The following is a 24,102-nucleotide window of genomic DNA, read 5'->3' on the forward strand; positions in this document are numbered from 1 at the left end:
TGCATCTTCTCTCTGCGCATCACATGTCTATACCACGCTAACCGTCATATATTTAGTACATAGCTATATAGATTAGAGATTATACTAAGAATTAATTGTATCAGATAAACTAGGCGTTTAACTGTGATGTTTTTACCACAATTGACCTGTGTTTTACTGCAGATTAAGAGCTATTTCTGTGCGAAATTACAAACAAATCCACGCAGCCATTTTTGTGTGATTGAGAAAGAAACATCCAAACTTTCACATTTGTATATTAGTACAGATTTTAAATTTAATACGTTGCTCTAGATTGTTGAAAATAAGTAAATAAATATTAACATTTGACATGTAAATCCTTTGTTTATTAAACTGCCAAGGTTAGAGTTAAATTGTGTCTTTAATTCAAACATCTGGGTAGACGGTTCGAGAGTGACACGTGCGATCATGTAGGCTGAATGAATTCATGTTTGACAGTAAATATGGATTCTCTGGTATTTACGTACGTATGTACGTACAGGTAGGCAGCGGCTTGGCTCTGCCCCTGGCATTGCTGAAGTCCTTGGGCGACGGTAACCACTCACCAACAGGTGGGCCGTATGTTCGTTTGCCTATAAGGGCAATAAAAAAAAGTTACATGTATATATTATTGCTGAGTCGGTAGATTCTACGAAGCCCTACCCTCGCTAGGCCTGATTTTAGCAAACTCCCGATTGAGCCCGTGAGCTCACCAACCCGTTAGCACGTTTTTATTATGTTTTTTATTGCTTAGATGGATGGACGAGCTCACAGCCCACCTCATTTTAAATGGTTACTGGAGTCTATAGACTTCTACAACAACAATGCGCCACCCACATTGAAACATAAGTTCTAAGGTCTCAGTATGGTTACAACGGCTGCCCCGCCCCTCAAACCGAAACGCATTACTGTTTCACAGCAGAAATAGGCAGGGTGGTGGTACCTACCCGTGCGGACTCACAAGAGGTCCTACCACTAGTAAGATAGCTGGTCGTAAATGGAATAGCCTCTTAGGCTACCAGCGAACAGGCAGGGGGAAAGGTATCACTGCGTGAATATCGCTACCCACCTTGAGGCAATGATTATATCATCTGTCAAACATGTGGCGGTAGCCATCACCGAACATAAGATATTTGACAGATGCCTGAATCCGGCTTACAACATTTTCAACATAAGCTTGCATATATACAAGTTCCCAACAACAACATCTGTACAGTTGGTCTACCGAGCAAATTTCCACCCGCTCGATGGAAGATATTCCTTCCGTTGTTATACCCTCAGAAACCTAAATGCATTACTGCTTCGCGGCAAAAATAGGCAGAGTGGTGGCACTGATACACAATTGGTGACCTGATAATTAATCAGTATTCGTTCAACGCAGTGGTGATGCCGCAATGCCACACTAAATTGTTAATAAATAAAATTGTAATAACAAATAAGGTAGCTAAGGATAACAGCTATAAGGAAGAAGACAGATATCAAATTGACAAACTAGAAGTATGTATTTGTCTTTTTGCCAAAGACTGTTATCGTTCATTGATTAATGAATTTTCAAAATAAAACTTACCTTAATCTCTAATGACAGCTTCAATATTCTAAATCTTACTAATTCACTTTATTTTCAAGACGGCTTTTCTTTTATCAGTAATACAAAACACTCACACGTAATATGAATTATTACACATATTAGATGAATATCTACAATTATTACAAGCAGTCTTTTACTAGCTACATTTTAACGATATGTTTGATAATTTATTCAAAATAGTTCAAAGTCAGCAGACCTCAAGCCGAAGCACTCATTCCTCACACTAATTTCTCTTCGGTGAATTTTTCATTCAGTATCTCTATTCGGTCCAATTCATCAATCTTTTTATTATTATTATTAAAATTATCATTTTTGGCAACTTTTTCATTATTTGAATTATTATTTTCAACCCTGATTACATCGATTGGCAATTTATGATCAGACTTTTTGACCGGGGACTTCATTTGCGGATAGTGATGTAGTATCGCTGTGGTATTGAATGTTATGTTTTTATATTTGATTATTTCTTGCTGACGTCTCCCGTCGCTCGTCGTGGGAGAGTTCTCGTAACTATTCGGGCTGGCTAATCGGATTTCGTCCATAACATCTTTAGTATTATCGATCAGACCCATAGCTATTCGTTTGCTTTTCTTCAAGTTCTCCATGTAAGTGTTGTATTGATTCATTTCGATGGTGTTGTTTTTCTTGAGTGGCAGCGAGTTCGGCAACTTGAGCGATCGTTCCTCGTATCACAAGGGTCTCTGCGACGGGTCCTTGCCGTCGCCGTGCGCCGCGTCATCGCGCGCGGCGTTCTTTAGCTAGGTCTGTGTTTGGACCATGGAAATACTGGTCGTTTCTGTCACTATCGTCGGAGCTGGGTATTCGTCTCCGGTCGAGTCGTAGATAGGAAACTCGCAGCATAGAATGCACTTGAGGAACTTGGGCACTTCCACGTATATCGCTGGTGGTATTGGAATCAAAGGCGACGTCGATGCCTTGTAATACAAATAATCGGGGTTATCTCTGTATTTCTCGTCCGCCGATCGTTCGAGCAACGGTATACCAGATAAAAACAATATAATCAAAGTCGTAAATAAAGGTGATAATATTGAAATCCATTCCACGCCTTCTATAACGTTTAAAGATATGATAAATATTCCCCACCACAAGACCACTTCGCCGAAGTAGTTGGGGTGTCTTGACAAGCCCCACAGACCGTCGTTGCACCATTTTCCTTGATTTCTTGGCTCCAGTCTGAAGGCAAACTTTTGGAGATCTGCATAGGTTTCTATTAGCAATCCTATGACGAAGATACCTGCACCGGCCGAGTCCAAGGTTGTCATGGTTTTGGGCGCTTTAGGATAAGAATGATGGGCGGAATTCGTTATGATCACAGGTAAACTGACCACATACACCCACAGTGCTTGGAAGGTATAAAACACAGCGAATCTCAGGGTGTTACTTTTTCTATCTTCGAACTGTTTATCTCTTCCAATGTGATAGATCCTATAAATCAAGTACCCTGACAATCTGACGCCCCAGAGGCACACAAAGGCCGTCACCATCAGCTGCCTGCTGTCGTAACTCTTCATAGTGCTCCCGCCTTGACCGAGAAAGAATGTCAACAAGGCGATAATGATAAAATTAGCACCTCCAGTGAAATCAGTGACCTTGTCGTTCTGCAGTAGGGACGCGACGGTGAAGAACAGGATCTGCATTGCGACGGTCACCATCGCGCTGATCGCGAAGTTATTCCTGTCGATGAAGGGCTCCATGTTTCGATTTCACTGGTCCTGCGTTGATCTAATGACGCATTGCCGCATTTCGTTCAATTATCGATCTCGTCACATCACTCGCCACATATTTATATGGGTTTCTGATTATTGAGGAGTATTACGATAGTACAATTTTATTAAGAGCGTGCGACTCTTCGTTTATTTGGTCCAACACAAGCGCGGAGCCTCACTAAAATAGAATTGACGTGTGCCGCGCGCGTGTACGTAAAAGCGCAGTGCGCATGCGTGTTTGACCTACAAAACTCTGGTTTTCTTGAAATATAGAAGTAATGAATTGTCCATTTGTTTTTAGAATTGATTGGATAAAGCGGGAAGGAAACTCAGTAATTAAATTAGTTTTATATTTCTCCGTAGTGACGGTCGCTGCTAGGCCTAGAGTTGGTCGTTTGTCGGGTATTATAGCTGGAATGCGTCACCCACCTTGACACAAGCACCGAAATCATAATTGTAACAACGGCTGTGCCGGTATAAATAGACAAGCTATTACTACTTAACTATTAGCTATTTTTTACTGGTGGTAGGACCTCTTGTGAGTCCACGCGGGTAGGTACCACCGCCCCGCCTATTTCTGCCGTGAAGCAGTAATGCGTTTCGGTTTGAAGGGTGGGGCAGCCATTGTAACTATACTGAGACCTTAGAACTTATATCTCAAGGTGTGTGGCTTGATAAGATGTCTATGGGTTCCAGTTACCACTTAACACCAGGTGGGCTGTGAGCTCGTCCACACATCTAGGCAATAAAAAAAAAGCTAGCTACAGCTAGCTAGATATTATTAAAAAAAATCACTTTCTACGTAAATGAAGAGGCGGGTAAAATTTAGCGTTATGCCAAAGTAACTATTCCACGTGGACGAAGTCGCGGGCAAAGGCTAATACATAAAAAAAGACCTCAAATGCCAAGTAAAACGACAGTAGCGTGTAAAATCCAGTCTACAGTCTCATCATCGAAGCTCATTTTTTATTTTATGATTGAAGGATTACTGGTGGCCCGGAGGCCTTTCCAGTTTCACCAGGACAGGTGGGCATCGAAGCTCATCCAAAACTATTGTACACAGCATTTTATTAACTCAAATCATTATCTCGTGTCATCACTAATTGTTAATTATCGTTAACTTTGTGATAAATTATCCGTATTGATAAGAAAAAAAAACCAAATTCACAATTAATGTATTTGCCGAAAAACACGTATTCACGTTTGACGCGTTCCGTAATCAGTTTAGAGTTTAGTAATAAAAAAAAATTATGTTTAGAACGTTTCGTTACTAATAAATAATTATGTCGTAATTAAAATTTGGTATTTACAAACTATTTGTTTCTTTGTTAATATAATGCGTTGATAAGAATTTCGACAAACTTTCGTGGCGCGTTTTTTGGAACGAAGTTCCTTACGGCAGGCTTGGAGGGGATAGGGATTTTGCTGCGCGACCGAACTGAAAAAAATGTGATAGTAAAACCATAAGAAAAAATCCGTGGAAAAAAGTGCGTGGAATAAAACCGTTAAATGAGACGTGCGCAGGCGCGACAGTCGTATACACAAGCGAGTAGTGTATAATACCTTTCTCTTTCTCCCTCTTTCTTTTACTTTTACATACTTTCCTGCACTTAAATAAAAACTAATCAGCAAAATTTAAGAGAAAAATCAAGAAAACCAACATAAAATTGAGTACGATTTTTTTTTGCAAATTGTGTCGATTCTACATTAGCCGAAGGAACTTCGTTCCTACCTGGTGTCCCACGACACCACATCTTTTTTTTAATTGGTTTTAGAAGACATCAGAATTATTTTTGATTTTGCGCTGTGTTGGCGCCGTTGCGATGAGATGTTGGGCGCAAGGCTTATACGAATAAAAGTGGACTGTATTTAAAGCTGGTTTATTAATCGGATCAAAGTTAATACTATTTTACGGGACCGACAATGATTGTGCCTTTTTTCGTCGATGCACGTCGTTTTATTTTGCAAGTCCACGCCTCTCCCCCGCTTCCGGCGCGGTGAGGAAAATAGGGTTGCTATGTTTCGAACACGCCGTTCTAAATGCATACGATTTTGTGTTAACTTTAACGCAATCGTGAAGTTAAAAAAGCTCGCACTAAGCACACATAACGCATTATTAACGTTACGCTAAAACAAAATTTTAAGATTTTCTTTTTTTTATTGCTTAGATGAGTGGACGAGCTCACAGTCCACCTGGCGTTAAGTGGTTACCGGAGCCCATAGACATCTACAACGTAAACGCACCACACATCTTGAGATATAAGTTCTAAGGTCTCAGTATAGTTACAACGGTTACCCCACCCTTCAAACCGAAACGCATTACTGCTTCACGGCAGAAATAGGCGGGATGGTGGTACCGTGCGGACTCACAAGAGGTTCTACCACCCGCTTTTGGAAAATTAGACAAAACAGAGCTTTTATAGACAAAATAGAGCTTTTAGACAAATATGTATTCTGCATCTCTATGTTAGTTATAAACAGATTCCTCCCTTCTTAACACTCTCCGTCAAGATTAATTTGCATCTTACGTATTTAATGTAGAACAATAGTTTATATAATTTCCTCGAATATCACCGCAGCGAACACGATTATAATCAATGAATCATAAAACCAAAAGCGTATATAACAAAACATCTTGAACGTAATCTCTAATAAATGGAATGCTCAGATAAAAATACATGTCATTTACTTTTTAATGGAAATTACGTGTCTTTTAAGTTTTCAATGACTTTATTAATGTCATATCGCAAGGATCGGTTGAATTATTCTGATTTAGCTTTTAACTGTACTTTAGTTAAGAATGGTTAATTTTTTTTTACAAAAAGTTATGTATAAATTTGATAACGGTTCTTTTTCAACATAATACGGCCGTCTGGTGTAGTGGTAAGTGACATGGTCACTACACAAGGGGGTCGCGGGTTCGAATCCCGCCAAGGGAAGATATTTGCATGATAAATATAAATGTCTTTTCCAGGGTTATGGATGTATATTAAATATGTGAATGTGTATAATAAAAATCTTACATTTATTTCCGTTATCTGGTACCTGTAACACAAGTTCTTTACAAACTTACCACGGGACCAGTTAACGTGGCGTGATTGTTAATAAATATTTATTTATTTATTTATTTAATATGATGTTTTTCTGTTGTATGAATACAAAGAGAAATCCAGGTATTTTCTTTTCTTTCTTTGTAAAGGTGTAGCAGTAAATATTAATCAGTACATTTATTGCAGGTGCCCACAATACACAAAATAAATAATAGTTTAAAAAAACTAACAAAATACGCTTTTATAGAAAATCCAACTAAAAAAGAGAAACGTATTTTTTTACAATAAAATCATCTTTTCTTACACGTATTTTTAATACAAATTTATTCAAATTTATTTTCTATTTTTTAGTTGAATTTCAATTTTTTCAATATATTTTGTAAAAAAAATTTTAATATTGAATTGTCATCGGTCCTTAATAAGTATACCAAATTTCGAGTTAATCCGACGTTTTGAAGGGGGTCAAAATTTTTTTCAAAGATTCCGTTACATACTAACATACATACGTCTCAAGCTAATAAAAGCGTATTAAAAAGTAGCTGACGGAAGCCTCTCACATTCTCTCACACGTCACCTCATTTTGATTGTAGTACATTGTATTTCTCATTTCATTGCGTTACCGCTGATGACGTCACGATTTACCAGCACCACTGTATTCAAGCTGGAGCTCATCTTGGAGGAGAAAATTCACGAATACTCACGTGTTATTTAATCCAGGATCGATGTTATTGTCCTTGATGTAAGACGTTGACATGTCAGCGACCAACTCCCTGAAGTCGTCTTTTATTTTCAGGAACTGCGCAGGAGACACGGCCAGGAAGACCTTCAGGGTTGCGGCAGGAGGAGCTAGGACTGCTTCAGATTCAGGATCTTCTTGGTCGCCAGCACGTCGTAAGGGTGCTGTAAGGGATGAAATTCTTGCTTTTTTTTTATTGCGTGGACGAGCTCACAGCCCTACAACATAGACATCTACAACGTAAATGCGCCACCCACCTTGAGATATAAGTTCTAAGGTCTCAGTATAGTTACAACGGCTGCCCCGCCCTTCAAACCAAAACGCATTACTGCTTCACGACAGAAATAGGCGGGGCGGTGGTACCTACCCGTGCGGGCTCACAAGAGGTCCTACCACCAGTAAATCATCGTGACTTCAATGTAGGGTCACATTAACTAGCACTCCTTCAAATCAACTAGTATAGATGTCCAGAGGGAATCGCTCAGCTTAGCAATGAGAATATTACCATCTACATCAGAGATTCCCAAACCCAATTTGGACTATAGTCCCATTTTGCAAAATGAACTGATACTTCAGACCACCATTGCCGAATTACTTTAAAAATTTAACAGACTTGCCGAGATTTTCATCTTGTACGATCATCATTTTAAGAGAAAGGTTTACTGGTGCCCCGGAGATCTTTCCAGTTTTACCAGAACAGTTTGCTTAGCCATGAAGATTCAAATAAAAATTTGGTTAATTAGTAGGAATAGTTTACGTCGATCCCCAAAGTTAATTTTCCATTTAATCAACCCCTGGGAAACCGTTATCGACCACTTTGGGAATCACTGACCCACATACTCGTTTATCACGGAGATATTATACTCGTACTTACTCATTAATTTGACACTGAAGCTAAATCCTCTTAAGAACATCATCCCCACTCTGGCTTCAAATCTAATGAACATTTTGTTCACGTCCGAGAATCGGTACCGGCGTTCTGAGGTCAGACGATAGGAGAAGATCAGACCGTCAGTTCCGGAGGCATCTACACCACCTGAGAGAAGCATTTGTGATTTGTCAGTGATTCTTACATGCAATATTTTGTTACAAAAGTCAATGTTGCCTTGAATGTATGTCTAAACTCGAAAATCCAATCCAAACGTCATTTCCTTTCATAGTTTAAAGCAATTCAAACTTCGAAAGTAATGAAATGAAATTAATAGACGAGAGACTAAGTCGTAAATATAGTTTTTTAGATGGGTGGACGAGCTCACACCCACCTGGAGTTACGTGGCTACTGGAGCTTATCGGCATCAACTACATAAATGGCGCCCCAGCTACCTTGAGATATGAGTTCCAAGTCTCAATTTTATAGTATAACGGTTGCTCCACTCTTCAGACTGAAAAGCGTTACTGCTTCACCACAGAAACAGACAAGGCAGTGGCACCTACTCGAGCGGGAGAAAGGTCAAGACGCCTTCCTACCAGTAGAAATTCGAGTTAAAAGCGGGAGTAAAGAGATGATCTCTATCTCTTCAAATTTGGTCTTGAACAGATTGTTTGTGTTTGACCAGGGCCTTTGATGTCAATAGCAATAGGGATAGCCCATCATCAGGTGAGAAGTAACCTCATATGTCTTCGATAGAGAAAAATGTAGAATGCTAGTATTATTGCAAGGTATAAATAAGACACGAACTTACCGGGCTTCACCAGCACGTAGTCCCCTAAGGCACCGTTCACAGCGAAATCAGTGATATTAAATTCGATTCCCATCCCATCAGTACCTTCTAATATCCAATCAATTATATTGTTCGTTGGATACGGACGAGGATAGTTCGGTGACGTGATCACTACGGGCTCGTCAAGGCTCAGCTTAATGTGAATAGGTGCAATGTCCCTAGCGAAACCAGAAGACTTAACGTCTAAATCTTCGCTGTGCAGAATTGAAAATTGTTTCATTATTTGGTCGAACTCAGAGCTGGATAAGGCGTCGACCATCTTCGTCTGTCTTTCGATTTCTTCTGTTGTTGCTCTCTGTGTGCTAGACGTGACTGGTGAGACTTGCACGATTTCCTCTGATTTGGTAGTAGGTAGCGATTTAGTAGATCCAGAGAATACTTCTACTTCTGAGCTATCAGCTTTTTCGCCGGCTTCCAGAGCATCGTTCTGGTACATTATAGGTTTTGATTTCTCTGATGCTGGATTCAGGTCATCGTCCGCATTGGGCTCACTGTCGAAACGCTCGCCACTATCAACGATGTCTTCCACGTGGTCAGCAAAAATATCAGATAAATTACTGTCGTCTATTTGTTCGTAATCTTCATAATCGTCTTCTTTTGTATCGTTTTCGGTCAGTTTGTCCATAGTGTCCATCAATAACTTCAAGTGGTCGTCCAGTTTATCCCAATCACGGAGGTTTTCTTCATTAATTGTTTCATCATCTTCAGATTTAGGATCAGAATCCTCAAAACTGCCGTCTTCGGTTAAAATTCGTTTGGTTTCATCAATAGTATCCTGTATATTTTCATGAGATTTTACTTCTAAATTCACGTCCGGTTTTTCTTCTTCGAAATCATTGACTTCTTTCTCGTCTTCATTTAGTATTTCTTGAGCTTCGAGGAATATTTTCTTTTCGTCCTCTACAATTGGTGGTGGTAATTTAGGCTCTTCTTTGCTGTCAGGTTCTAAGACATCGAAAACAGTTTCATCAGAATCTTTATCTTCTGTTTTTCTTGCGTTATCTTGTTGACTATTTTTGGCATCTTCAGCAGAATCAATGGTTTCAATGTTATCTTCAAAACCATCATCGCTGTCAATTTCTTCTTTATTTTCTTGATCAGGGTCTCTATTGTCTTCGTACAGATAATTATCTAGCTCTGCTGCCAAATCTTTGTCTTTACCTTCGTCTACTAAAATCATTTCCGAGAGTTTGTCCATTTCAGCTTGAAGACTCTTCTGCTCCTCTTTTAGAAAGTCATAATCATAATTTACGTCATAATCGTCATAATCGTGCTCCCCGGCAGCTTTCACTGAGGATTTAGATTCAATATTAAAATATGTTTACCAAAGGTTAAAACCGTTACTCTCTCGTCATATAGCACCTACGTACTTTTTTCCTACCTAAGCTGATAGCCTTGAGAGGCTATTTCAGTGTAACCTTAACTAGTAGGTGAGCTCACGGGGCTCAAATTTGACGACGTGGCTAACACGAACCCTAGCAAGAGCCGTGCTTCGCAGAATCTACCACCGGATCAGAAACGCGACCCACTGAGAAGATCCGGCGAGAAACTCAGTGGGCTGTGTCTGTGGGTTAATTTACTCGTCGAGGTGACCGGTGCTTGCGGTACCTAAAAGCGCCGTTAGTGGATCGGGAGGACCTACGCACTAATTATTACACCATAAGAATAACAACAGAATTGGGTTTAAGGTGATAAATAGTGACTTTGCGGTGAGAATAAGTTGAATGGTCGCCGCATCTCGTTGTGCTTCACGTCAAAAATTTTGATGGGTCGACATTTGTCAGTGGCACTGTCATGTGAGAGGTCACATGAACCCGACATCCTACTGTTTTTAAGGAACTAAGAAATACAACAGCGTGAATTTGTCCCACCGATCAAATAGGAATTAGTGCTTCGAAATAAGATTTGTTAGGACATTGGTATCTATGAGTACTGGCCCACTAGCAGTTAGGCAACAGTGTGAAATTATCGGTCTATACATATATTTGTTATTTTTTATTGCTTAGATGGATGAACGAGCTTCTGACCCACTTGGTGTTAAGTGGTTACTGGAGCCCATCGAATACGAATGCACTAAGCATCCTTGAGGTCACGACGACTTCAAAATATTTATAAGATGCTATTCCTTCGTCGTGGAAGTCGTTCGCGAATACATATGGGTTTCAGTAAAAATGGTAAATGAATGATCTGATCTCCGACGTTGTCGTTAAGATACTTGAATACGTGGATTCTTACCTCTCAAAACATTAGCCTTTGAAATATAACAAATCCTAATAAACTTGTAATTAATAATGATTAGCAAGAATCACTAGAAAAGAAGCAAGTAGTAACATCACTTAAGAAGGCATCGATAATTTGTTTTAGTGCTTATTCGGTGGGGCAAAAGTTCTGGAGTGGAGACCTCGTACTGGACGGACGTCGTATTATGGGCACCCAGCCAACGCGGTTGACTGACGAACTGGTCAAAATAGCTGGCAAAGACTGGATGTGAGATGTAAGAGACCGAAGAGAATGGATTGCATGTGAAGAGACCTACACTCAGTATTGGTTCGACACGGGTTGAAGAAGAGAGAGAGAGAGAGAGAGAAAGCGAATGATTGCGTTTTAAGGAAACGCTGTGCTGAATATTTGTGACGATAAAATTATCTCAAAGGTTTACCTTACCTACGTACCGATAGTTCATGCCCAAATAAAACCTTATTTTTTAAATAGGTACATTAAGTGACATCTCTGTGAGAAACGAATCTAAAAACGCACATACTGTTCATGTTCATTGTTCAAAAACATGACATGATTCCTTCCATCGCAATGTGATAACAGTATGAAATCGAATTCAACCTTGTCGCGTCCGATATAAAACCAAATTTTCTTTGTTATGAGAATCAAAACATGCTAAAAATAGACAATGTAAACATGATGATGATGATGTTTGAGTAATTGTGTTTATGAGCTAAAATTTGTTGTAAACAGTTTACGAATATTTCAAACCATTTATCTAGCATAGGTTTACCCCCCATCCTGAACACAAGAGAGAGGGGGTAGCGGGAATCGCATCTTGCAGACCGGTACAAACTTTAACCCTTGCCCGGTTTTGCCTCGTATGGAGATCGAACGTTGGGTGAGAATGCGGGGAAGTCACTTAGTGGCTAGGCCTCTATCATCTTCGGCCACTGAGTCCATAATCCTGTCCATTCCTGGCTCGAAGCAGCCATATTATTTGCCCATACATAAGTTAAAAAAAAAACTTGGTGCACGTGAAAGAAGTGAAACTTCTTTTGTGGTGTATAGTATTGTGGTTTTCTTCATTATTCATCCTTAAATCAAATTTATCTTGTAATAGGGAATGCTGTATATAAGAGAAACGACCTTGTCCTTTCCTTCTCTCCACGGTCGAGTGGCTCGCGAGACGCTCTGTCTATTTTCTCACTCATGCTCTTCCTAAATTGTATCTTTTCTCACTAGCCGTAACGAATCTGTCGCGAGTTAAATTTTACTCTTAACGCGCCTAAAGAAGTTTCATATCAAAAACTGTGCAAAATGTGTCTACTAAATCTTATATAACTCTTTATTTATTTAACACCTTAATATGTACAGAGTAAACTAATCAAACAAAAGTCGGTGATATAAATCGGCGGCCTTATCGCTGAAAGCGATCTCTTCCGGGCAACCTTGCAGTGAGAGGAATAAATTAACTGGACGGTGCTATATCTTAATAAACTTACTTAAAAATATATACTTAAATACACATGTGAAAAATAAATACCATATAAGATAAACTAGATAAGATAAATCTTGTGTTTTTAATACGCTTTTATTAGCTTCAGACGTATGTATGTATGTTTGTAACGGAATCTTTGAACACGATTTTGACCCCCTTCAAAACGTCGAATTAACTCGAAATTTAGTACACTTATTAAGGACCGATGACAATTCAATATAAAAAAAAAAACTTACACATTTTTATTTCAAATTTATTAAAATTTATTTTATATTTTTAGTGAGATTTTCTATAAAAGCGTATTTTGTTATAACAGTAATTGTAAACTATTATTTATTTGTTTTGTTATTCAATTTATAATTTATAAACGGAGTCCCTTGGTGTCGTGCGTGTCTGGGGAATCAAACGTGCTGACCGTTTTGTGGCGATGTCAGAGCTTACGTACGCTAATCTCATTGCGCATGACGCACTTCCACTACGTATTTCGTAATCATTATTCACGCTTTATTTTACATAGAAATTGTGAGGAATTCGCACACGTTAAAATGGCACGTTCACAAACGCATATGACTCCATCGCGTTTCATTAGTTAATCGATTCCACGAAAAAATATGTTTACAAAAGCTAATGCAATTCAAAAAGGTCACAATTCGAAAAACCCTGCATGCGACTTTAGCTATAACGTAGCTACGAATAACAGCTAAACGCTATAATTTTTTCACGCTCACTTAATCTTTCATTGGCTCTGCAGCTTAATGATTGTCAATCAAGCAAATTTGTAGGTTCGTATGTAATTTAGTTATTGTTTTAGCGCCGTGAATACCAGCGTTAGCTCTCATTTACATTTTCTAATAGATTCATCATCTTTTTCCTAGCGTTTTTCTGGTCTAATGCCAGTGTCTGCTTTCCTACTTAGACACCTCTACTTTGCTCGGTCTTTGGCATCCTTCTGGGTGGCTATTCTCCTTCATACCCGCTTTTACCGCATACATTTTCTAATAAATTACGCAGGAATATTCGAGACGCACCCAAAGTAATAGTCAAGTAACCGAATTAGACGTATTTTGTATGACAATTTTAACGTCGCCCTCGACAGCATATATGGCACCAATCCTGTCCTGAGCACGAATATAGTGTAATCATACATAAAGCCTGTCGAAACATGACGCTGAAAGATCTTTTTTTTCCTACTTAAGCCGGTAGTTTATTGGTAAGCCTGGTAGGTTATTAGTGAAAATTATTATCACATAAATGATTTTATTAGGGACGACATTCAAAATAAATGTATTTTTTTATTATTATGAATGAAAGGTAAATTATATAATATAATAATATCTTGCACTGCACTAAGATTTGCATGTAAAATAATGACAAAGCATACACGCTGCTTTTAACTTATGTAATAACTCATTTTCACTATGCTTAGCGAATAAATGATGTTTTTCTTTCTTTATTTCTTTCGTTCTTTCTATTTTTCTTTCTATCTTTCTTTCTAGCCTTGAGAGGCTATGCTAGCGTAACCAAGTCAGTAGGTGAACTCACGGGGCTCAAACCTGACGACGTTGCTAACACTGACCCTAGCAAGAGCCGTGCTTCGCAGAATCTACCACCGGATTGGAAACGCGACCCACTGAGAAGATCCAGCGAGAAACTCAGCGGGCTGTGTCTGTGGTTTAATGTACTCGACGAGCCCTTCGTCGCAAGCGAGAACGATGACCGGTGCTTGGGGTGTCTAAAAGCACCGTTAGTGGATCGGGAGGATCTGAAATGACGTGAAAGATCGGTCCCCGTATTTCGTGACATACATTTATTAAAACGCAACGCTGTGAGTGCGGCAAGCTGGGGATGTCCGAATTTGACGGGCGACAGAAGACGGATAGGACACGCAGTCGAAGGTTTTTAAGTTATTGCGGTTTATTTAATTGTATTTTAAAGTATTCGTTTATACACAACTAGCGACCCGCCCTCGCTTCGCTTCGGAAACTGTAATTTATTATTGATTTCTCCACTATTTAATGAATGTTATTATACATATAAACCTTCCTCTTCAATCCCTCTATCTATTAAAGAAAACAGCATCAAAATCCGTTGCGTAGTTTTAAATATTTAAGCATACATAGGGATATAGGGACAGAGAAAGCGACTTTGTTTTATACTATGTAGTGATTCGAAAATAAACTCAATGTTCAACTTCTAAGCCGGGTTTGAGTCGGATCTCACATATTTAAAGTAACTAGTGGTCTCGCAGTGATCGAAAGTCGACTATAATTAATTGAAATTATGAGTTTGAACAATTATTATGGTTCTATTGTCAAACACTATTATACTTCTTTAATATAATCACAGACTTTGCCAAAGCTACATAGATAAATAATATTAAAGACAAACAATTTTAATCTATTCTCAATTAGATCACAGACTATATACAATAACAAAAGTTTGACAATTGACAATAAACAAAGAGTATATTTATATGTAGGGTAAGTCCGGGGTAGTTGGCCATAGTTTTTTCTAAGCTCTGTCAAAAATCAAAAACTTATGTTTTTTTAATTATATTTATTTTTCATTAAACTTTGAAGAATCGACTTTGATATTTTAAACAAAAAAGTAACAATTTCTAAGGAGATCACCTTATTGATTGAAGTTTTTCATAAATCACAATTGGCCATCTCTCCCAAGGTATCCGGGTGTGATGACCATAGTATTAGAGGTAAAATGGCCATAGATTAATTCTAGACTTATAATTACTTTTTGGTCTTATTTTCTACTTTTAAGTCTTGTTTTCTCCTCTTCGTCACATCTGGAGCACGTCGTTTTAAATTCAGTGTAGTGTTCGTGAACTCAATACTGACACACTGTACATTGAAGCCACTCTTCGATGAGAAGTGTTTAGTAGTAATTTTCACCACCACGCCCAAGACAATTATCCTTTTCGAGTCTCTTTCTTTTCTCATTCTTATCTGACAGTATTTTTAATGGAATATCGTCACTATTCTAAGATAGTCTTCGAATGGCTTTTCTTTCTATACATTGAACAGTCCTTTTCTTGTCTTTTTCCTTCTTTGTTTTGACACATTTTATTACTTTCTTTTTTATACTTTTTTCTGCAGCATTTTTCTAGTTTAGATGTGTTTTTTCGAAGTCGAAGGTGTTTCAACTTGCTTTGCTCATTTACGCACTTGAATCAGTTTTTGTGGACTAGGTGATATATCCTGTAGAATTCGAGATGGCAGTGTAATCTGGATCCTTACTGAACGAAGCCTCTTCGAAGCACTCCACTGTGAAACATTAGACATCGAGGCAGTTTTAACGCAGGATTTTGTAAACACGGCATTTTTGTAATTAGGCATCTAAAACAAATAAGAAAATACATTAATACTTTGCAGAAAACATCATTTCTGTAACATTGCACCATGGCCATCATATACCGACGGCACTTGGCCATCTCTCCTTTTTTTCCGGGAGAGATGACCACAACAAAAACTAAAACAAGCCATGACACGAAACAAACCATTTTGAGATTTTAAAGTAGCACTGTTTGTATACTTTGCATCAAACACAAATATCACCATAATTTAAATAAACTGATACCACAATTATGTAAAACATAAAACATCAAATAAATATTTACAATAGTCGAAACAAAAAACAAAGGATTTACTTACTTTTTATGCTTTTTTCGTCAAACATTTTATCGCACTGTTGCCCTTACGCACGACGCGCAGAAAACTAAACGTTAGTCAGTGGCATTTAATGAACGGTACCTTGAAATATTTCGATAGGCCATCTCTCCCATATGGCCATCTACCCCGGACTTACCCTATGTGTTGTGTCAAATACATGGTAGTTCGTGTATGTAATGTTTTTATTATTGATTTAATGTATTATTTAGGCATAATTTAAAAAAATAGCATTCTGCACTCCTTCTATATATTCTCTATAAGTGTAGGGAATTTCATACTCCTCTGTCCGCGCAATTTTCGTTAAAAGGGGTATAACGTTTTTGCTTCACGTATTAATATATATAGATTTTCAAAGAATAATAATTAGTTACAAAATAATTCATATTGGATAACTTCACGATTAGATCACGTCTGTTTTATTCATTCGTACTCACAAGATTGTCTTAAATTTCTCCGTAGAAAAGTTTTTTTCTTTTTGAGTTCCCCCTATGTTAATTAAATGCATTGCTCAAGCTTTTTGGGTTCAGAAAGCTCGCGCTTTTCTACCTAGCCTATTAGCAAACAAAGTACCTTGAAACGGTCACAATTTATCTTCTTGACTCACTATTGTGTGAACACGTCCACTATGACTCTGACTTCAAACTGGCTTTACCAAATACTCTATTTACTACTGGTACTTTATATATTTTGACATCATTTCCTATATTAAAGTTTGAAGGATAACAAAGCCGTTCGAATAATACCTTTGAGGCTTTGACCTCAAAGTACTCCTAATATATTACTCTCCATAATAATAATAACCTTAAATCGCAAGCGGGCTAAAGAATGTCTAAAATTAATTATATTACAAATTTATATTGTTCTAAAAATGTACATTCGCGTTATCAAATTTACAAAGAACAAACGTGATGTATTTCGGTGTTGTTTTTCAAATTGTCAGCCAATGACTCAGACGATGAACTACTGCTGATTGATAGCAAATCATCAGTTGAAAAGTTACGCTAACAATACATTTTCGTTGACACTAAATCTGTTACAATATTCGAAATGGCAGAATCGTAAAATAATCGAATTTGTTTGTTTGAATGTACTAGATAATATATATTTTGTTCTTCTAACTATTGTAGCTAAGAATAAAACTTTCAGAGCTTTAAAACTAAGAGTTTCAAGGTTATTATGGATGTAGTACTATTATGGATGTACAATAGTAAGGCTGGTAGCTACAGGCAACTATATTTTTGATGCGACCACGTTATTTTATCACCATGCACAGCATGCTTTTTTTATTGCTTAGATGGGTGGAGCTTACAGCGCACCTGGTTTTAAGTGGTTACTGGAGCCCATAGACATCTACAACGTAAATGCGCCACACACCTTGAAATATAAGTTCTAAGGTCTCAGTATAGTCACAACGGCTGCCCCACCCTTCAAACCGAAACGCATTGTTACTTCACGGCAGAAATAAGCAGGGTGGTGGTACCCACCCGCGCGGACTCACAAGAGATCCTACAACCAGTAAAAAATGCGATTTCCACCGTGGCATACTTATGTAAATGTATAGGTCTTGTAGCGTAGCATACATCAGTCTCAGAGGTCTAGATTGCATACGTATTTCTCAGAGATCAGATCGGGATATGTATCTATTGAGATTTTTGGGCCTGAATCGCGCACCGATATTCTAGTCAGGTTTTGTAAACGGAATATTAAACAAAGAGGCTCGAAGACACAAAACGTAATTGCTGTTCAATTCGTAAATGCGAAGTTATCAATGAACAACACGAGTTTCTATTGATATCGATTGTGAATTGATAAGAAAGGTTTTCGGAATGATTTCAAACAAAGAGCGTTTCTTCCTTAACTTATGAATCTCAAGGTTATTGTCTGTCTTTGCTATATTTATTTATTATTGCTTATATGCGTGGACGTGCTCACAGCCCACCTGGTGTTAAGTGGTTACTGGAACCCATAGACATCTACGACGTTAATGCGCCACCCACCTTGAGATATAAGTTCTAAGGTCTCAAGTATAGTTGCAACGGCTGCCCCGCCCTTCAAACCGAAACGCATTACTGCTTCACGGCAGAAATAGGCGGGGTGGTGGTACCTACCCGTGCGGAAGTATAAAGTAGAAACTTTACATCTTGGTCAGGCTTTTCTAATGTATTTCGTAGCCCGTAGGTTGTTGACACACTTCGTCAGGTTTGAGCCCCGTGAGCTCACCTACTAGCACGGTGACGCTGACATGGTCTCTCAAGACCATCAGATAAGGTAAAAAAAAAAAATTGGCACACTCACCAGACCGATTGTACCACAGTTGGGGTGTAATGGATCAAGACGGTACAAAAATAAACATTTAAAATGTATGTAAAATACTTAAACCACCAACCAGATCAGTGACCTTTTGGTACGGCAGTAGTTACAATGTTACAATTCCGTATATTTCTTAATATTTCTCATTTAAGAGATTAGTTTTTTTTTTCCCTTCAATTTTGAAGTTTTTTGTCGGGACCAGCAAAAGCTGTGATTGAATTTGTTATTGTACTACTACTAGCCTACTGCTACAGTATTTATGATCGACAAATACTGGAAGTACGCGGCTAGGAGTAGGCTCAGTCAGCCTGTCACCGTCCTCGTCGAACCCGTCGCTTACGACGAAGGGCTCGACGAGTGAATTAACCCACAGAAACAGCCCACTGAGTTTCTCGCCGGATCTTCTCAGTGGGTCGCGTTTCCGATCTGGTGGTAGATTCTGCGAAGCACTGCTCTTGCTAGGGTCAGTGTTAGCGACGCTCCCGGTTAGAGCCTCGTAAGCTCACCTACACGTCAAGGAGAAGCTAAAATAGCCTCTCAAGTCTCTCAGCATAGGAGGAAAGAAAAAAAAACTCAATCAGAAGATTCCTGCCTACTATACCTACCACTGATAACGCCTCAATCGTCCGCGTCCACGAAAACTGTACAGTATCCAAAACTGGTAAAGTGTTTAAAACGTCGAAAATAAAGGCGAGATTAAATCATAAAAGTATTTTTACTATTACTCTCCACAAGCCTCGTTTGAAGAAGGACATGTCAACATGTTCAAAAACCACATGAACACATGGCCCACACTTTTTTTTATTGCTTACATGGGTGGACGAGCTCACAGCCCACCTGGTGTTAAGTGGTTACTGGAGCCCATAGACATCTACAACGTAAATGCGCCATCCACCTTGAGATATGAGTTCTAAGGTCTCAGTATAGTTACGACGGCTGCCCCACCCTTCAAACCGAAACGCATTACTGCTTCACGGTAGGAATAGGCAGGGTGGTGATACCTACCCGCGCGGACTCACAAGAGGCCCTACCACCAGTACCCAAATACATTTACAATTTACCATTACCATTACCCATTTACCAGTACCATTTCCCCAAATACCTTCAGGTCTAACACTAAATCGCATTCTATAATACGCAGGTACGCTCGGTAACGGCTTAGCTCTGCCCCGGCATTGCTGACGTCCATGGGCGACGGTAACCACTCACCATCAGGTGGGCCGTATGCTCGTCTGCCTACGAGGGCAATAAAAGAAAACGCAAAACCTTTAAAAATAACACGTAAATATTTTTCGTGGTTGCAATAGGCAGGATTGTATTACCGAAGAGCCTAATATCCATTAACTGCGACATCCGATCTAATTGTAACACGTCAACAATTGACTAATTAAACAAGCTATAACTGAAAGTTCTTTGTTAATTCAAGTAAAACCACTTTTAACGGCTTCATTTGACGGTTATTATTGCCATTGTATTATTTCCGACATTTCCAAGGCTCTACTGCTTCACGGACGATTGTAAAATTGAGTTTAGTCAATTAGTATTATTTTTAATAATTGTGAAATTATCATTAAGCGCCATTTACATAAATGATTCATGTTTATTAATGACATGACTGTTTTCGGTGGAAGCAAAGTAGATTGGGGGGAATAGAAACTAGAGTTAGAATAGGGACAAATCTGGGATGTCGCAATACTTTTGTTGAGTTGTTATATTTAACTTTGTTGAACTGAAAATTACTTTTATTTAGTGTTAAAGAATATTATAATAGATATTTTAATTTAGTCGTCAAAGTTTTGTAACTCATTATAGATATTAAAAAATTATTTAGCTAAAGTTAAGTACCTACCTAACAATTAAATAGTGCCAGCCCTATCGAATAACTCTATTGTCCCCTATAACCTGATTCACCCCAAAGCCAAGGTGAATCGGGTCAAGCTAGTTTTTTCAGTTTTTGTGTATATTTTGTAATAAACTATGTTTAATAACGCATCGTATATAAAAATTTAAGCCTCCTTAACCATTTTAATCTCAATTTTATTGGTATTCTCCTAAGAAAAAGCATTGAAAATTTGTGTTGGATTTGGAAAGGCTCCCAATTCCCCCCAATCTACGATACTGTGCCTTCTGTAGGTACGTAGGCGTATTCATTAATATTTAGCAATAGTGCATCTCAGTTCAGTATTAGGGACTGATTATTGGGATCAATAATTGGTATTACACGGATATGACATCAGCTCGATCATTCTGGAAGTCCGGACGCATGGTACGGCGTAATCATGCCCCAGAATTTTCAATATGAATATTTATAATGAGCTCCCGGATGAACTCACAGAACACCTGGTGTTAGGTGGTTACCGGAGCCCATAGACATCTAAAACGTAAATGGTATTAGTTCTAAGGTCTCAAGTATAGTTACAACGGCTGCCCCACCCTTCAAACCGAAACGCATTACTGCTTCACGGCTAGAATACGGCTATTTTCCTCGTAGGTTTTCAAAGTTAGTTAAACAACACTCCTGGCTACATAATGAAATGTCGCGCGCGAGTACACGGAAGCTGTCTACTAGATCATTCTTCTCATCTTTTTGAAGCTGTTTCTGATTTAAGACAACGGTCTAAGCCTTTTATCGACGTACGTGACTTATTATAAACATCACTAATAGGGGAATTATTACTGATAGAGATTGCTATTAGCGATAAGGCAGCCGTTGTTAGTTAAATTAGCCCATATCAAAGTTTCCTGTTTCTTGTTTTGTCTAAATTGTTCCTATACAGCATGTAATGATTATTAGAGTTAAAAAGAAAAAGGCAATATACATGTACGCCTTCGTCACAATACCCTGTTAACAATGGCTGAAAAATAACTCGAAATTTGGATTCAAAAATAAAATAAATATCTCTATATCCATAAATTGGAAGAAAAAGAAATTAAAAATCGTTTGGATACATAATTCAATATGACTATAATCTGATATTCTAATTAGAAGTCAAAACAAACAAATACTACATACTAATACATTATACGCCGCATCTTACCATAATTTAGACGATAAACACATCAAAACACAGACACACACACAAAGATACATATTATTTTAGTCAAATTGCATCACGGGCTCCCACAAAGGAACCCAGATTCGAACGTAATAAAATCATTAATTACCTGCAATCACACTTCCTAAGGCCACTAAAATTCCACAAAATAAGAACGACTTCATTTTGGGCACTCTTAAAGCATATTAATGAATGTTTTGAATTCGTCTTGTGATGTGCGCTCGCGTGTGTCTCGATCGAAATATTAGAGCGTACTGTGGGGACGTGACAAGCTATTGATAGCAGTATCAAAGTCTAAACGTACCGCATTTAGAGTAGCCGGTTCGGGACTCAAATTATCAATTTGAAGTCCGCAGTTGGTAAGACGACCAGTGCAATATTATTTTTTTCTACCTAATCTGATGGTAGCCTTGAGAGGCTATGTGTTATTACTGGTGGTAGGACCTCATGTGAGTCCGCACGGGTAGGTACCACCACCCCGCCTATTTCTGCCGTGAAGCAGTAATGCATTCCGGCTTGAAGGGTGGGGCAGCCGTTATAACTATACTGAGACCATAGAACTTATATCTCAATGTGGGTGGCGTATTTACGTTGTAGATGTCTATGGGCTCCAGTAACCACTTAACACCAGCTGGGCTGTGAGCTCGTCCACCGTCACTCAACACTGGAACGTGAGCTCGTTGAAAGAAGAAGAAACTGCACCCCATGGCTCACATCTAAATCCGGCTCTGAACTTTTATTTATATTGACTTCTTGGTACATAATCAGTTGTCAATATTTCATTAGGTATATTTAATTTTATCAGTTTAATGCAAAGGAAATATACGTATCTGTTTTTTTTTGCCTAAATTATGAAGTTATTTCTGGAATTTTGTTGGGTTGTGCCAAAAGTTTTTACTACTGTAGCGTGATATGTGGTGATATGGGATACGCGGAGGATTGCTACCTTGAAGGGATCAGGCGGATTCAATTCGACCTTCACGACTTAACGGGGACGAAAGTATTAAGATTCATTTCCGAGATCTGTAATTGAGACGGGTTGATAGTAACAACGAAATAGCTGAAGAACTAAAACTTGCTCATAAAGAGTTTTGACTCATTCGAAAAAGTCTAGACTCATAGCTCGATATTTAGATTTCACACAGGCTCATTGAAATCATCCTACTGAAATAGAACGGTTTTTTTAAAGACGGATCCCTGGTTCATCCCAATTGGAATCGCCATCCATCCATCGGAAATGTCATCTATTGTCAGATAGCGGAAACACACATCGAAACTACTCGACTTGCTCAGAATGTTCTCGATAAATCTAGTAATGTTGTATCGAATACAAAAGCGTTGCAGAGATGGCACGCGGTCAGTTCACTTCCTAACGGATCCATTAGATCCAATAACCCTTGTATTAGACATCTTTAGCTCTAATACTAGGAGTAGGTATCCCGGTAACCGTACTCGTCGAACTCGGCAAAGAGTTCGACGTGCAACCTAACCTAAATATCAGATCTTCTCAGCGGGTCGCGATTCCGATCCGGTAGTAGATTCATTCGCGAAGCAGCTACTCTTGAGTTGTTAGGTCTCCTTTGGAGGCGTTCGGGCAGTTGTTAGCAAATCCCACCCCTCCTGGCTGAGCCCTTGCTCGCCCACCTGTCCTGGTGAAACTGGAAAGGCCTCCGGGCCACCAGTAATCCTTCAATCCTAAAAAAAGGATATATATATTTAGAACGATTCAACAAATAGTATAATTCAAATGAACACGCCCCATGACTTTTTAAGGGTAAGTTTTCGTTTGGAACAAATAGTATAATTAAAAAGAACACCCTTCATGACTTTTTAAGGTTAAGTTTTCGTTTGGATCTTGGTGCTGAACCAGGGTCAGAACCAGGAATTGACTGTTTACAATTATCAAAAAGAAACCACTTTCCTCCGCAAGTGACAAGCGGTTCAGTTCTATTTCTTGAATATGATATTTATCCTCTTTTAAATGTTACAGCCAATAATTGTCATTGTTTGAATTATATTCAGTGGTTTTGTACAAAGCTACACAAACCACACACACAAGTCTTTCAATTTACATCTCATTAAAAATGAACCTTACCGCATCAACAATTGGGGTCCTTTTAATGAATGAAAATAACGAACGATTTCTTAAACCAAGTTTGATTTTTATTGCTTTAAAAGAATGATTCTATCAGGAAAACCGTTTACAAATATTGTATGATTAAAATGCGGTCGCATCGTAATAAAGAGATTTTATTACAAGTTCACACATACTATAATGCGAAAAGACTTTTTCCCCAACCTATTATATCTATATAAGACTATACAGAATTAAGTGTATCCTGGTAGACCTACGGACGGTGTGTTATTCGAAACTTGTAGATAAGGACATATTGCAAATCGTTAGCGCGATTCAAGCTATTTACCCACTGAGTTTCTCGCCAGATCTTCTAAGTTATTCGCGATTCCGATCCGGTGATAGATTCAGCGAAGTACTGCTCTTGCTAGGGCTAGTGTTA

General features: G+C 38.5%; 2 protein-coding genes across 3 annotated transcripts in view; both read right to left on the reverse strand.

The window, feature by feature from the left end:
• The window catches only part of LOC114246829 (uncharacterized), a 28,849-nt gene extending 6,994 nt beyond the window's left edge, over nucleotides 1-21,855 (reverse strand). For both annotated transcript variants that reach the window (XM_028179536.2, XM_028179537.2), the window contains exons 1-4: nucleotides 21,696-21,855; nucleotides 8,781-10,109; nucleotides 7,973-8,134; nucleotides 7,064-7,262 (exon numbers count right to left, since the gene is read on the reverse strand). In XM_028179536.2, coding sequence (XP_028035337.2) covers nucleotides 7,064-7,262; nucleotides 7,973-8,134; nucleotides 8,781-10,109; nucleotides 21,696-21,750 — 1,745 coding nt within the window. In that variant the 5' untranslated portion in view covers nucleotides 21,751-21,855. The remainder of the gene's footprint in view (nucleotides 1-7,063; nucleotides 7,263-7,972; nucleotides 8,135-8,780; nucleotides 10,110-21,695) is intronic.
• On the reverse strand, nucleotides 2,195-3,448 carry LOC149499738 (uncharacterized). Its single transcript, XM_089739073.1, has one exon. The coding sequence runs from the start codon at nucleotides 3,298-3,300 to the stop codon at nucleotides 2,344-2,346; it is 957 nt and encodes a 318-aa protein (XP_089595199.1). The 5' UTR covers nucleotides 3,301-3,448; the 3' UTR covers nucleotides 2,195-2,343.
• Nucleotides 21,856-24,102: the final 2,247 nt, after the last annotated feature.

This window comes from Bombyx mandarina, chromosome 28, assembly GCF_030267445.1.
Source record: "Bombyx mandarina strain Sakado chromosome 28, ASM3026744v2".
NCBI lineage: Eukaryota > Metazoa > Arthropoda > Insecta > Lepidoptera > Bombycidae > Bombyx > Bombyx mandarina.

Bases quoted from the DNA above. Each gene is read 5' to 3' on its own strand.
- LOC149499738 (XM_089739073.1), bottom strand. From the start codon at position 3,300: ATGGAGCCCTTCATCGACAGGAATAACTTCGCGATCAGCGCGATGGTG.